Genomic DNA, 15,534 nt, shown 5'->3' with positions numbered 1-15,534 from the left:
AGAAACCGATATATGGGCTCTGGGTGTGCCTAGTTATTACTGAAATACCAGTACCTGAAGGTCTTTTCAGCAAAGGTGAGAAATCGGTATTTTTAAAAATCATAAATTCATGTCAGTGCTTCAAATTCCAATCCAAGACCATCTCCCTTGCCTTCTCCCATAGTGAGAGCCCTCATCTGAAACATGAGGGCATTCATTCATTCGCTCATTTCCTACAGCCTTTGGCCAGCTGTCTGTGCCATTACCTAACTGTTCTTAATGTCTTGGGGACTTGGATAGTCTTTTGTTTTGGTAAAGACAACCACCAGACTTCGGACTCAGGGTTACTTGCTCTTTCCTCTCTCTGTCCACACGGCCCATGCCTCCCTGCTCATGTGTGTATGTCCCTTGCCGGACTCGGAAGTGTCTCATTCCACAGCAAGGAGAGAGAGCAAGGAGGTCCTGTCCACTTGCTTGACTCAGGATTCTTGCTGGTGCAGTTAGCTCTGTCCATCCTCCCAGTTATAGAACCTAGGGATAGAGACTATCATTCCCTTTTCACGGTCAAGGACACTGAGACTCAGAGAATTAGACCAGAACCCCCCGCCGGTTTCATCTTTGCGTTCCCCAACCCCAGGCATGTGGTAGGTGCTTAATACGTGTCTGTTGAGTGAACGACCGAATGTGGGGTCATGCTAACACCTCTTTAGAATCCGGTTGTTCTCAAATCGTAGTCGGAACAAGAAGTGCCTTATCAAGTGCAGATTTCGGGGGCGCCATCCCGAGAGACTCTGTCTCTTGAGGTCTGGGGTTGGCCCTGGCATCTGAATCAACACTCCCCCCCCCCCCACCCCCCACCCCCGCCTTCCGCCCGCATATGCTTCATAGCACCTGTCACCACCTGCGATGATCTTGGTTACTGGCAAATATAAGCCCCAAGAGGGCCGGTTTTTTGCCTAGAGTATCTCGGGAACCCAGCCCAGGACCCGGTACCTATCAGATGGTCCCTCAGTATTTGTTGATGGCTCTGTAAGGTCACTTCTAGCTGGAGTGTTTCTGAGTCTGTGTCGAGCGCTTGTTGGATGACGGCGCCAGCGGGACGATGAATGAACGCGCGCTGGAGGGGACGTGGACTGCCTGCGGGTTGGAGGTGCGCAGGGGTCTGGCCCGTCCGGGGCGAACGCAGGCCGGCCCCGCGGCCCTACGACGTCACGTCGGTGGAGGGCGGCCGGCGCGCGGCGGGCGGGGCCGTGACGTCAGACCGCGGAGCGCAGCCTCCGGGCCGGCTGGGGCGCGGCGGCGCCGTGACGTCACGCCCGCGGAGCGCCTTCGCCGGCGGCGGGCGGGGAGGGACGCGGCGCGGGCCGGGCGGCGTCGTGACGTCACGCCCGCGGAGCGCCTTCGCCGGCGGCGGGCGGGGCGGGGCGCGGGCCGGGCGGCGCCGTGACGTCACGCCTGCGGAGCGCGGCGCGGCGGCCGGGGCGGCGGGGCGCGGGCGCGTGCGGGGCGCGGGCGCGGGGCGGGCCGGGAGCGGGCGGCGCGGCTGCGGGGCCGGGCGGCGGCGGCGGCATGGCGGAGAGCGAGGCCGAGACCCCCAGCACCCCGGGCGAGTTCGAGAGCAAGTACTTCGAGTTCCACGGCGTGCGGCTGCCGCCCTTCTGCCGCGGGAAGATGGAGGAGATCGCCAACTTCCCGGTGCGGCCCAGCGACGTGTGGATCGTCACCTACCCCAAGTCCGGTGAGCCCCGCGCAGACCCCGCCCGCCCGGCTCTGCGGCGCAACCCGCGCCGTGGGAGGGGGTGGGGAAGAGGGGGCTTCCCGTTGGGGGCGGGGAGGGCGGGGGCCGGAGCACTACAGGGCGGGGGGGGGTGGGGGGGGGTCGGCCGGCGTTTGGGGAAACCGAGGCCGGAGACCTTCGGAGGTGGGCCCGGTGTCCACGGCTGGACAGCGTCCGCTGGGGATAGAGCCCGTTCGGTCGGAGCTGAAAGGAGGACAGGCCCAGGGCCGCCACCCCTCCAAGCTTCCCCCGCCCGTTACCCAGCCCTACCCAGCCCTACCCAGCCGGCTGTGTGACCTTGGACAGTCACTTAACCTCTCTGTTCTTGGGCCCTGTTCAGCCTTTGATGAGTGCAAAGTCCTGGTGGTTATTTGGGGAGGGGGGATGAAACGGATGTAAGGGCGTCCCTCATTTCCTGCGTGGGCACTGGGTGGGGGATGGGACCAGCCATGCTCGGAGTGCATGCCCGGCTTTCCCTTGTTTTAGGGCTGCCTCCATCACCCAGGAATCATCAGTCAGGACCCAGGGCATCATATTTCCTAGCATTAACTAATCTCGTATTCACGGAAGGTAGAGACGGTCATCTTCACTTTACCGTCTAGGCAGTGAAGCTCAGAGAGGGGCAGTGGCTTGCCCAAGGTCACACAGCTGGTAAGTGGCCCAGCTGGGATTTAAAGCCAGGCTCGTCTGCCCAGGACTTGATGTTAAGAGATTATCACGTAGTGTCTCTCCTGAGGTCTGTAGGGAAAAGAGGCAGCTTTCCCGTTCTTTGAACATACCAAGGGTTTCCCTTATTGCTACTGTATTGGAGACGGAGGGAGACCCCTGGATCCAGACTGTGCAGTGTGTCTGTAGCCTGGTGTAGAAGGTGGCCAGCCTGGAGGTCATGTCGGACCAGCAGCGGTACAGCTTGCTGAAAGACCTGTATGCCTGGCTCTGGTAGCTGTGCAGGGTCCCAGCCACCTGAGAGGTAGGCCTGATCCTCTGAGGAGGGTTGGGGAAGGGGCTGTCCGTGGAGGGGGTGGGGAGTCTTGTTGGTTGGGGGAGCTTGAAGAAGTCTGGAGGTGCTGCCAGGCTGTCCTTGGGAAGGGGGAAAGGAAGCAGACACACACACTGTGCTTGCCATGGCCAAGGGCTTTCCTTCTGCTGCAGCCCCACGGCCCCGTGGGTATGGGGGCTCAGCATTTTTCAGATTTTAGCGCCATCGATATCATATGGCTGGAAGTCCCCCGGCCAGATGTGGGGCTGTACTTTGGACCCCCACGTTAAAAGTGGGAGCAATACAGACTAAAAAATCATCTCATGTCGGTTTCGGACAGGGTTTGCCTCAAAATGAATTATGAAAAACTTGGTTTGGGGAGTGCGTTACAATTTTTGAATTGCAGATGAGAGGTTGTGCTTTTGTGTTCTTTCCTCCATTTTATGAAGTTAAGAAGCTGGTGTGGGAGGAGGCACGGACCAGGAGGCCCACTTGGAAAGCTGTGCCCTTGGAGCTTGTGGGGGATGCTTTAGAGGGACCCTGCATCGGGGGTCTGGTGGGTTTCTGCGGGGACCTTTCCAGGCACCTTGATGGGGAATGAAGCGTTAGTTTAAGGTAGTTTTCTAGATAATCCAGACTCAAATCTTGTTTGAACTTGCATCGTTCAAAGACAGATGGAAGCACATCGTGGACTTTTAATAAGGAGAATAAACATAGAGCTCTTTCCCTTGGTGACAGAAAACCCAGTGGTGGCCTTGAGACCCTTATGCCTTGTGTGAGGCCCCTTCACACAGAACCCCAGAGAGCCACCTCTTTAAAACTTAAAAAAAAAAAGACAAAATTCCAGCAGTCCTTATGGCCTCTCCAGGCTCTCACCCGTGCCTCTGAAGGCTTTCGCTCCCCCCACCCCACCGTTCGTGAAGTTTGTTACATGAAATGATCAAGGGGGTGGAAAAACTGGGCCCCAAAGGGTGCCATGGAGATTCCCTGTCAACCAGAGGAAAGGGCTCTGGAAGTCATTGCCAGTGGCCTCTGGTAACAGGAAGATCTGGTTCCAGGAAGCCACTACCCTTGGGCACGTCGGAGCCTTGGTTTCCTCTGCCATGGAATCTGCAGCTTAAACTGGGCAATTGCGGGGTGGCCCTGGCCCTGGGGTCTTGGAGGCCATTATCTTGAGCACAGGCCTGTTGCGGCTTAGGATGCACCTGGAATGCTTTAGGAATAGGTGAGCGGCCACTTACCCAGTCCCACATGTCAGGTGCTCACCCCTCGGAGCTGTGGTTTCCGCAGGGGTGGGGGAGACCACCTTACCATCTTGATGGGCGGCTGTGAGGAAGAGGGGGATGATGCGTGAGCACCCCTCCCCGAGCCAGATGCACGGTAAGCGCGAGGAAGGGTGGTGCTGCTGATGCGGGCCTTCACTCCCCGGCACCTGATGTGCCCTGGCGCTTTTCTAGGTGCTGGGATCAGGTGCTGGGGCTGCCGAGAGCAATCCCATCTGCTGCCTGCCCTCCGTGAGCACACTGTCTGCTGGGGGACAGGTAGCTACAGGGTGGCCGGTGCCAGGCTTGGGCAAGAAGCCAGAACTAGCAGAGGCCCCTGAGAGAAACCACAGGGCCACATGGGTTTCCAGAGCCCACGTCTGGGAGATGTGGTGAACTTGGAATTGGTCAGAGCTGGAAGGGCTTGTAGAGTCCTTGTCCCCTCCCCTCCCCCACACTGATGCAGAACAGGGGTTCACGGGGCCGGGGGTTTCTGGTGGTAATTAATCCTGGCTTTTCCCTCTGCACTCCACCATGCTCTGGGAGTGTTTCTGTGTTTCTGACGTTTTAGCTCAGGTGGCAGGGTAGGGCTGTGCTGCCCGGTTCAGTAGCCTGTAGCCACGTGCGGCTTTTTGGATTCGATGAATCGAAAGGGCATAAAAGTAGAAACTCGGTTCCTCAGAAGCACTCGTCATGTCTCGGGTGCTCAGTAGCCACAGGTAGCTTGTGGCTGTCATACTGGTCTGCACGGGGGTCCGAAACTGCCATCGTGGCCGGAAGCTCTCTGGGATGGCCCCAGTTCATCCGTGATCCAGGTACGGGGAGCCCACTGTGCCTTCTGCAGAGGACTGTTCTCTTTATCTCCGTCCTCGTTTATAGTCCTTCATTTTTACCACCTCTTCGATGCCAAGTGTTAAATTCGATTGTCTGCGGAAGCGTCTTGTGACCGTGCGAGCCGGTCCCTGAAGTCACGAAGCATCAGCTCTGGGAGAGGCTCCTCGGCTGAAGCCCATGAAAAGTGAGGGGATTGGGCCTGATGGATTCAGTTGAGTCTTAAATCTTAAGACAGCTGGGGAGGCCGTGGGGAGGTCCTAGGTCCGATGACTTTTCTTTGTGTACGCACGCCACCAGGCCTAGGAGAGGCCGATTGGGGAGTGTTGTGAATGTGGGGACGCTCTTCTCAAGGAGCTGGCGGTGACATTGGGAAGCCAGGCTCCTGATGCTGAAAGCTGACTGACCGGACAGGGTGGTTGTTCTCAAGGTCAGGTCAGGGGCCCAGGAAGGAGGATCACTGGAGGACTGCATGGAGGGGGTGGCCGTATTGTGAAGCCGGGTGGGATTACCGACTACAGCTACGGTCCCCCTGTCTGCCTCTTTTGAGCCTGCGAACAGTCTTGTGTTCTTGGGATTGTTTCCTTTTTGTAGATGGATACAGGTCCGGAGAGGGGAAAGGAGGGGAGAGGGTGGAACCGGCATCTGAGCGTTTGGACAACGGAGCTGACCAAGCCCCGGAAGAGTTGGGGAGAGGTCACGGGGGTGGGAACTCGCATTCGGCCAGCACCTGTTCCGCGCCAGGTGCGTCCCGGGTGTTCACACGCGGCATCTCGTTTGCTTTTCCCACAGCCTGGGGAGGGGGCCGTTGAGCGCCTTGTGCGTGCACCAGGAAGCGGGCTACGAGATGCCGAGGGAACCGCCCCCCCACCTGGAGCTCACGTTTGTTCCGAGGCCAGCGTGCACCCGTGTCCCTTTCAGTGACACCACACGGCGGCTAGTTACCCGCCTTCCGGGGGCGAGGGCAGAGGCTTGAAGAGCGTAACAGGAGGTTTCGTTCCGAGGCGGCTGTGCTGTTTCTCCTTCCTCTCCCCCCTTCTCTTTTCTGCTCCTCTCCCTGCTCCTTCCTTTCGCTCTCACTCCGGCTACCTGCACACGGTCGGGAGGGCTTGGGATCAGGGAAGAGGGCGGCACGTCCAGGTTCCTGGCTTGGCGAACGGAGCCTCTCCCCTCATCGCCGCTTGGGCTTGGAAGAGAAAGCCTGGAGAACCGCTCTCGGGGTTCTGGAGAGAGAAAGGAGGCGGGGCCTCTGGGAGGGGCGTCTTTCTGACCCCAGTGGAACAGGAAGAGACTCCGGGCCCTCTCTGAGCTCCAGGGTCTCACCCTGACGCCTCACGTCTCATTCGTCCTCAACAGGGACGACTTCTCCTGCCTCTCCTCCCACACGCACTTCGTTACTGGTGTCCGCTGGTTTGTCCCCTGGCTGCCCCGCTGGTGGGGACCGGGCTCCTGGGACCTGGGGATTTCAGCGCTCTACTGCTGAGAGTATAACGGAGCTGTCACAGAGGACTGCAGCCAGTGAGCGCTCACATCCGTCCACCCCTCTCTGCCCCGGCCGCATTCTCGGCAGTTCTTCCTCTCGCACCTGGAGTCTTTTCCCTTCCCTCCCCGCCTAGTTTACCTTTCACTCTGCAGCTAAAGTGACCTCTTAGAAACAACTCTGACCTGGGTCTCTCCCTCATTAGACCCCTTCACTGGCCCTTCTTTGCCCTCCGGCAACATTGAACTCCGTAGTCTGTCCTCCTGTAATCTGGATTTCACCTGTTCTGTGTCCTTACTTGCCAGCCGCATGGAACTGTCGGGACCCGTCGGCTCTTTCCCTCTTGGCTTCACCCCCTCTCTCTTCCCCTCCCACCTCCCCCGTTCTCTTCCCTCCGATTACCTGATGAGGACTTCTCATCTTCAAGATGCCACTCATCTGCTAAGTGTGGGAGTAAACATCGTTCCTGGGTCCCCCTCCTTGTATCGTTGGGCACGCCAGATGTGTCACCCCATTGTCCCATGGTTTCCATGGTTTCTGACGAGCGGTCAGTTACAATTCTCTGTTCGTTTGTGGAATGGGTCTTTTTTTTCCCTGAGTGCCTTCGAGATTTTCTCTTTATCGTTGATTTTCAGCACTTGGAATATGATGTGTCCGGGCATGTGGTTTTTGGCCTGGTGGAAGTGGATAGTGATCCTGCTTGGGGTTCCCTGAGCTTCTCCGATCTGTGGTTCGTTGCCCTTCGGTATTTTGGAGGAATTCTCTGCTGTTGTCTCGTCAGAGATCTCTTCTGTCCCATTCTCTGCCTCTCTGCTTCTGAGATTCCAGTTACACATGTGCCAGATTGGTAATTGTCTTACTACTCTTGGATGTCGTGTTTATTAACTCTCTGCGTGTTTCAGCTTGGGAAATTTCTGTTTCCTTCTGAAATTTCTTCTTTCTGAAATTTCCTTCAGGTTAACTGATTTTTTTCTTCTGCTGTGTCAGATCCACAAAGTCAGGTCTGTGAGCCATTCGGAGGCATCGTCCATTTCTGTTTCTGTGTTTTTGTTTTTCCTCTAGCGTTTCCACTTCTGGTTTCCATCTCACTGCCAAAATACCCTGTCTGTTCAAGCATGCTGTCCACGTTTTCCATGAAGTCCTTTAACATATTAATCAGACTTACTTTAGAATCTCTGAGTCTGATTCTACTGATTATTTGGTCTCTTGACATGAGATAATTCTTTTTCCTTGCCTTTTTTAACGAGTAGTACTTTTTCAGTTGAATGCTGGACATAGCGTACTGACTTTGGAGATGAAGGTCGTTTGTGTTTATGCTTGGAAACAGGCCTGCCTTTTTCTGCCAGGCCATTAGTGTTGGAGGGGAGTTGGTCTGGTGTGAGTTGGGCCGTGTTTGGGCTCTGTTGTTGCTCTGGTCACTTGAATGGCCGCTGGTGTTAATTCTTGTAGCATTGCCTTGTGCTTAGCATGGGGGCTGAGTTTCCAAAGGACCTTTCCTCACCGTTCCTGGCCCACTTTCACCTTTGGGTCGGAGCCTTGGAAGGTTCTCTCCGCACATCCTTGTCCCTCCTCCGGGGGTAGACTGGTTACTTGCGGCTCTGATTTACTGGCTTAGAGAGGAAAGGTTTCCACGGGGAGGCCCTCTGTTGTCTGGCCCAGCTGCACCTTAAGGTTTCTCCCTCAGGCATCTCTGAGCTCCTGGGTTTCGGTGGGGCTCTCCCAGTGATCCTGCACCCCCCCACCCCCCACCCCAGTGGCGGCCAACTCTGCCTTGATGGTGGATCTTGTACAGGAAAATCTTACATCTCTCTTCCAGCATTTAGGGGTCTCTGATAGAGCCCAGGAATGGTATCTGCCCCTCCCCAAGGCCAGCTTTCACCCATTCTAAAGCCATACTGGTTCTTCACCAGGGCCCTTGGGACAGCAGGGTTTGCTCTTCTGCCCCCCGTGTCTGAAAGCGTTTTTCCCTGGAGGGAAAAGGATCCTGGCAGGGTTTTCCCTTTGTCTGCAGCCCCAGCAACTGGGGAAGTGTCTCTAGGCTGCCATCCCGTCTCCCTTATGTGCACCTGCGTAGGTCTGCAGAGGTGAGTCCGTTTGGTGCCAGCCCTCTCCTGTGTCTCATCCTGGCTCCCCAAGCCCACGATGCACCACAATTTGTGAAAGTTTTACCTGAATTCTTCTGTCCCACTTGCGTGGCGCCTTGCTTCTCTTCTGACTCTCCGGAGGGCCTATCTTTCTGGGGTTTCAGCTCCGACGGCCTTGGACTCAGCTGGGGGTCTTGTTCACACAGCCTTTCCTTGTCAGTGTGGGAGCCACCCTTTTTCCGGCTCCCTGCACCCTGGGGGAGGTGGCCCTGCTTCCCGGTACCTTGAAAGTCGGGTGAGGCATTGGGCCTGCCTACAGCTTCTGGAATGTCAGACAGTGTGCCGTACAGCACGGTCCTCTGCCGTCAGCAGGGAGTGAGGGGACCCAGCATGGGCTTCCGCAGCGCGTTAAGGCAAGCAGAGGGCCCAGGCCGTTGGGAGGTGGAAATTTCCCTAAGGACTGGAGTTTTCCGGAAGCTGAAGTCATTTCCGCTAGAAAGCCAGAGACCCCAGCTTGGGCTTTGTGTGTGTGCTGTGGCTCACCGGTAGCTCTCGTGAGGCCCAGCTCAGCCTGGAATGAGCCAGGTTCCCCTGGGCCCCTGCCCCGGAGCGGCCGGGCAGCAGACTGGGTGGTGGCCGTGTCTGTCTTTCTTAAGCCCCGAGCAGACCAGGAGGTGCGAGCACGCCCCACGTCTGTGGCGTTGCCGTCCTCACTGCTTCGCTGGGCAGGGGGCGCTCTTGCAGGTGAGGAACCGAGGCCGAGGAGAAGCTGGCCCGGGTGCTGGCAGCAGTGGGCGTGGCTCTGGCCGGGTCAGCCCCTGGGGGCGCGTGTTGGGTAGGTTAACCTCCTCCACCACCATGGTCAGCCCCACGGTCACCACCGCTGACGCCTTTGGTAGCCAGGCGATGGCATTTAACCCGCATGGTGATCTTCACCTTCCAGGTGGGGAGACAGACCGAGAGGGGCTCATTCTGGCTCAGCATCGAGTGTTAGGAAGCGGCTAAGCCGGGATTTCAGACACGGCCTCTGGAAGCCAGTGCCCGTGTGGCCTTGCCTTTGGCCGGTTTGCCTCTCCCGTGGGAGGGGATAAGGCCAGCACATGAGCGGGCGTGTCTGGGCCCTGGAGAGCCCGAAGCAAGGGCTGGAGTGGAGGGGTGGGGCGAGGTGGTCACAGGAGGTGAGGGGAGGAGGTACTCTGAGGCCTGGTACTCTTGCGGGTGCTGGGGCTCTGCCTGCCGGGAGCTCCAGAGACGGTGTGGGTAGGGCTCAGGGGGCTCCCTCGAGGGACAGGAGGCCGGCGCTCACCTGCCAGCTCCTGTCCCTCAGCGGGTGAGGGCGCCCAGGGCCTTGGCTCCTGGGGCTTCCTGGCCTGCTCCTCCAGTGGCTGAGCGAGAAGCAGGCGGTCTACTCGGGCTGCAGGTGACGTTCAGGGCGGTTGAGGCGGGTGGCCCCGACACTGAGAGGGTCCGCTGGGGGAGGGGCGGGTTACCAACACCTGGGCCCGAGTCTTGGGGGCGAGGCCCTCACCCTTTCTAAGTGTCCTGTTTCGGGTGGAGGTGACGCGCTCTGTTTTGCAGGGGCTTTTGGGAGGGGACTGACCGTGCTGATGTGCCTGTGGCGCCGTGCTCGGGCCTCGCACTTTATTAGCCGCTGTTTTCTTTGTCCCCTCTTTCGTGTCAGCTCCACCTGGAACGTTCTGTGCCGGTTGCTGCGTAAGAGCCCGTCTGGACTCGTGCCTTGAAACGACTCGGTGTCTGTTGTCACGGATCTTGGCCCAACCCGCCATTTGTCTGCGGGTCAACAGGAGGCTGAGGCTGGGCTTGGCTGGGCAGCTCTGCTGTGGGGGTCTCTTCCCTCGTCCAGGGACTGTCCCTCTCGGTGATGGAGCAGAGCACAGAAGGGCAAGCGGAAGCACGCGGGGTCGTGCGGCTTTGCCTTCCCGCCTGGGCCGTGGCCGGTCTCCTGGCTGTGCCCAGCCCAGCGTCCCCTTCTTCCAGGAGGGGCTGTGAACCCACGCGGCGAGGAGTGCGGTTGGGACCTGGGGGCTCGGTGGGGAGCGGGGTTCCCTCTGCTGTATGCCACGGCCACCCTGCAGCTCACTGGCTTGTCCTGTCCTGAGGCTCCTGTGTCAAATGCTGCTTTTAAAAAAAATTTGTTTTAATGTTTGTTATTTTTGAGAGAAAGTTCACACAGGCAGGGGAGGGACAGAGAGAGAGGGAGACACAGAATCGGAAGCAGGCTCCAGGCTCCGAGCCGTCAGCCCAGAGCCCGATGCGGGGCTCGAACCCACGGACTGTGAGATCATGACCTGAGCCGAAGTCGGACGCTTAACCGACTGAGCCCCCCAGGCGCCCCAAATGCTGCTTTTTTAAGTGGAGCCTCTCCTGACTTTCCTGGGCCCTCCTGGCGACGGGGCCTCTCTCTCGGGGAAGAGCCACATGCTCTGCCTGGTGGGCTCAGCGGGCCTAGAAGCTGAGCTCCCGCAGTGCTGCGGAGGCCTCCCGGCCCCTCCCTCCCTCTGCCTCAGCCTCCTTCCGTCCTTGCTGTGCTGGGGTTGAGGGTTCGAGCCGTAGCCTGCAAGTGAGAACGTGTGGCTCGAGGCCTTGGTCTTGCTGCCCGCTTGCTCGGTAAGAGCGGGGGTGTGTGTGGTGTGTGTGCGTCATTTGTGTGTGTGTGTGTGTGATGCGTATGAATGTTGGGACGTGCGGTGTGTGCACCGTGCGTGTTCCTGGGTGTGGTGTGGTGTGTATGTGTGTGCGTGTGGTGCACGTGAAGAAGCTCTCGGCTCCAGAGTCACAGTTTTGGGTTCTGGGCTCACGGTGTCGCGTCTGTGGCCTTGGCCAGTTCACCTCTGAGCTGTGGCTCTTTGTGTGTGTGAGGTGTGATGACAGAAGCCACCTGGGGGCTTGTGCGAATCCACCGAGGACGGGGCTGAGTTGCTGCGACAGCGCCTGGGGCGCTGAGCACGGCCGTCGCTGTCACGGAGGTGACTGCTGGGCGCCCGCGTGAGCCGCTGCGGGCTTCTCGCCTCGGTTCCCCTCCCGGTTGCAGGCGTGGGACTGGCCTGCGCCTGTCATCTCCCGAGAGCCGACGGGGCGTATGTGAAACCTCCCGGATGGGGACGGGTGCTTTCCCAGCGAGGACCTGGAGGCCACGTCAGCCTCCTTCGGGAGAGCGGGTCCGATGGCTGGCGAGGGGCCCGCGGGAGCCCCAGGTCCTGGGTCGCCTGGGCCAGCTCCGCGAGGCGCGGCTTCGGACGCTGGGCTCTTGCTGTTTCTGGACGGGTCCCACTGTAACGTGTCGATGCTCCCGGCTCCGGGACACCCAGGACGCGTTGGACAGAGGGGGTGGGTTGAACGCACGTGCTCTCCTCTGCTCCCTCTCACGACCTCGCTGCGTGACGATCCCGGGGTATACACGGGGTAGACCGCAGACCAAGGAGCAGACCTGGGGTCGCAGGTGCCCGCGGATTCCCGGTGACCGGGTGCGGTGGTTGAGTGTCGTCCGCTAGCTTCGCTGGCGGGAGAGCCCGAGTGCCGACAGCGGGAGGGCCGCGGGTGCACAAACCGGTTCCAGCCGCAGGGCTCCGGCCGTGGGGTGCACCCCGCAGAGGGTGGCAGCCACGATGGGGGGATAGACGGCGGGAGGCCGTTGCAGAGACGTGTTTCTTGGGGGAACTTGATCGGGGAGGCTGTGGATGTGGGCGCACCGAGCACAGCGTAGGCTGGGCTGCGGTGCCCTATGGGAAACGAGGGTCCCGTGAAAGCCACGCCCTTGAAATGGAGGTTCCCCGCCCCCACCCCTGCTTGGCTCCCGGCATGCAGATGGTCCCCCGGGACAGAGAGTAGAGGCATCTCCTCTGGAGACGTTGACCCCACAGACGACCGTGAGAATCTGCATGTGCTCAGCGGGGAGAGTCCCCGGGTGGGGCTGCCGCCGCAGACACAGGAATCCCCATCAGCAGGCCCTGCCCCCCGCGTGGCCGCGTCTGGATCATTCTTACCTGCCGTTGGACTCGAGCTCACCGGGTCTTCAAGTCTCCAGAACGAAGGACAGAGACCTGTAAAAACCAACAGCAGAAAAAGGAGCTTGGAGGAATCCAGGGCGATGCAAAAAGCAGTAGAAAACCTAAAACAGCAGAGCCCCACCCGCATCGTGACCCTCCAGAGCCACCCTGGAGAGCGGAGACAGATGAGCCTTCCCCGAAGAAAGCGACGGCACCAGGAGGGAGCAAGGACAGATCACTAAGGGGCTCTTGGGAAGCTGAGATTTTGAAAACTCAGTTGTGAGCTTTGGATGGTCAAGCGGAGGAAGTAGCCCGGGAAGTAGAAGAAAAATTTTTGCAAAATGATGGCAAATAGGAGCAAAAAAATAAGAAAATTGGAAGTTCTCAGGGGTGCCTGAGTGGCTCAGTTGGTTAAGCATCCGACTCTGGATTTTGGCTCAGGTCATGGTCTCGTGATTTGTAGGTTCAAACCCCATGTTGGGCTCCACACTGACAGCACGGAGTCTGCTTGGGATTCTCTCTCTCTCTCTCTCTCTCTCTCTCTCTCTCTCTCTTTCTCTCTCTGTCTCTCTCTCATGCTCTATGTCTCTCAAAATAAATAAACCAAAAAAAAAAAAAAAAAAGGGAAGATCTTGGAGTTCCAGAAAGAGAACAGAGTATGTAAGAGAGAAGACTACAGAAACTGGGATGTCCAGAGCTAGAGGGCATGAGCTGGAGAGCCCCCGAGTGTCTGATACGACGAGTGGGTGAAGGCAGGCTGGAGGCCCTGTGGAGTCTCAGCAGGAAGAGGAGGCCTTAGTCTCCAGAGGCAGAACAGGCCACGTTCAAAGGCGTGGGACCCAGGAACTCAGCGTTCTCACCGTGCTGTCGCACGTCTGGGGCAAACGCTCTCCAGCCCGCAAGCTTCCGGTCACGAGCAAGGTGGGCACGATTGCTTGTCCTGCTCGGTCCCCAACTCAGGCAGCAGCCGGAGGCGGGCTCAGCCAGTGCGTGGGAAGACCTCAGTGAGGGCACATGGATTAAGGACGAGGTGCACCGGCCCGAGGAGACCCAGGAGGACGCTCGTGGAGAGCGGAGGGGGCAGCGGAATTGGCAGGACTGAGAGCGTCCCAGAGGGCTTGCCACAGAGTCCCGGAAAGAGTCGCTAATGGCTACGGGGAAAGCGAAGCAAGCAAGCGAAGGCAGTGATTTACTCCGGGAAAGTCGACGTCTTGTGTAAGAAAGTAAGTGTGACCATGACACGGTGTGTGTCGAGCAAAACACTCAGTTGAACTCTAGGGAAGACCAAAAATCATGCTGCGGCCACACTGGCAGGAGGGAAGCTTGTGAGTGAACTTGGCCAGGGCCTGTCTTCATCAGTTGAAAATCGGTAGACCCTGGAAATCACACAGATCATGAAAGAACTCTCTAAGCACATTGGACATTTGAAGGTAAAAGAACCAGCCGAGGGTTTGCTCTCGGTGGGACTGGGGCCGGGAGGAGAACTGGGTTTTCTGTTACTCGTCTTCCGGTGTCCTGTGGCTTTTTAGACCAGTGTGTGTCTGACCTTCGGAAGTGACAAAAGTGACAATAAGAGAAGGCCCCGGTGGTTTGGGGCCCAGCCCGATTGGTTCTCACCAGAGTGCCGGTTCCCTCTGTCCCCAGAGTTTGGGTGGGAATTTTGATGGGCTCCACCCCCCGCGTGGTGACAGGCGGGCCCTCGATTCCTGGGGAGTCCCGCCCACGATGCCAGACACTTCCTAGGGGTCTGGCCCCAGAGGTCCAGCGTCAGAGTGCACCTCCGCCGTGCGAGCCGCGGTTTGGCTGGGATCAGCAGAAGCGCTTCTGGAAAGGATCGCATCCAGTCGACTCGAAAATGGAGCTGTTGGAAAGCGCGTGGCTCGTGTCACCCCCCGGGAAGGCCGCGCCGCCCGGCCGGCCCTCCCGGGTGTCTGGTCTGGAAGCCTGGCTCTGCTCTGCCTCACCTTGGATCTGCTGGCCGTCAGCCTGCCCCTGCTACGGGGCTCCTCCCGTGCTCGCCTCCCTCACAGGCCTCAGACCACAGGAGGACGGTTGGGGGAGCCGAGGCCCCACCCCACCCCTGCCTGCACTCGTCCATTTTGGCCCGGTGGCTGCTGGAGCGGAGCAGTGCCTTCCCCCCCATTTCCCTGCAGGCTACAGGCTGGGCTTCAACAGGGCTGGCTTTGCCCTCGTGTCTGCTGGACGTGCTCGGAGGCCACGGTGGTGGAGGGGGGGATTCCGTGGCCTTATTGGTGCAGGAGTCAGCTGTAGCCGTCGCCCAGGGCGTGGTTTCGACAAGAGGGGCCTGACGGCTTGTGTCCCTTGTTGGGACGAGGGTGGCCTGGGTGGGCAGGAGGCCGTGCAGTGTGCTCGTGCGTGAGTGGCCCTGGTGAGTGGAGCCTGTCGTGGTGCTGGGAGCTCGGAGAGATCTTCATTTGCCTTGAGGTTCTCTGGCCTGGAGGAGGTCACCTTGTGGCCCTGACCCCGACAACCCCGTGAAGAAGAGAGGGGTGTTGCCGTGTTTTTCCGGGGGGGAGGGGCGGGGACTCCCCGGGCCGGCTCTCCGTGCAGGCTTTTTGAATGAATAGAGGGACATGTGGGGGAATAGCCCTCGGGTGGCCACCACCAGATCCCAAGTGAGGACTGTGGGCTAATCCCTTGTGGGAGACACGTGGCTCCACTGAGGGGGTGTCCCAGAGCGGGGAAGGGGCTCCGAGCTGGGGTGCCCAGGCCGGGAGGGTCTCAGGGGAGAGCCCACCTGGGTCTGGAGGATGTGTGGGTGAAGACCAGTCCCGTTTCCCAGGTGGGTGGGGGCGACTTTAGATGGCTTCATTCCGTCATCCAGGCCCGTGTGCTTACTCGGCACCTCGCCTGTGTCGGGAGCCGTGTTAGGAGTGTGATGGGAGTGTGGTCGGTGGAGTAACGACCCCCGAGGTGTCCACGTCCTAATCCGCGAACCTGTGGGTATTTCGCCTTACGTGGAGGGGGAGGACGGAGGTCGCCAGAGCTGCCCTTCGGGTGGGAGATTGTTCTGGATTGTCCGAGGGAGCTCCGTGTGTGCACAGGGGTTCCTGGCAGAGGAGGCAGGAGGCGGGGTTAAGCAGTGTGGCCCCAGCTGGACAGGGGGAGCGCCGA

At 59.3% G+C, this 15,534-nt stretch overlaps 1 protein-coding gene across 1 annotated transcript in view; it reads left to right on the top strand.

Annotated features, from left to right (window-relative positions):
• The first annotated feature begins 1,480 nt into the window (after nucleotides 1-1,480).
• Nucleotides 1,481-15,534, top strand: part of SULT4A1 (sulfotransferase family 4A member 1) — a 33,482-nt gene continuing 19,428 nt past the window's right edge. The window contains exon 1 of the mRNA XM_053895120.1: nucleotides 1,481-1,717. Coding sequence (XP_053751095.1) covers nucleotides 1,549-1,717 — 169 coding nt within the window. The 5' untranslated portion in view covers nucleotides 1,481-1,548. The remainder of the gene's footprint in view (nucleotides 1,718-15,534) is intronic.

Source organism: Panthera pardus, unplaced genomic scaffold (genome assembly GCF_024362965.1).
Source record: "Panthera pardus isolate Hobbes unplaced genomic scaffold, ASM2436296v1 HiC_scaffold_6, whole genome shotgun sequence".
NCBI classification, from domain to species: Eukaryota; Metazoa; Chordata; class Mammalia; order Carnivora; family Felidae; genus Panthera; species Panthera pardus.
This window is presented reverse-complemented; position numbering and strand designations above follow the sequence as displayed.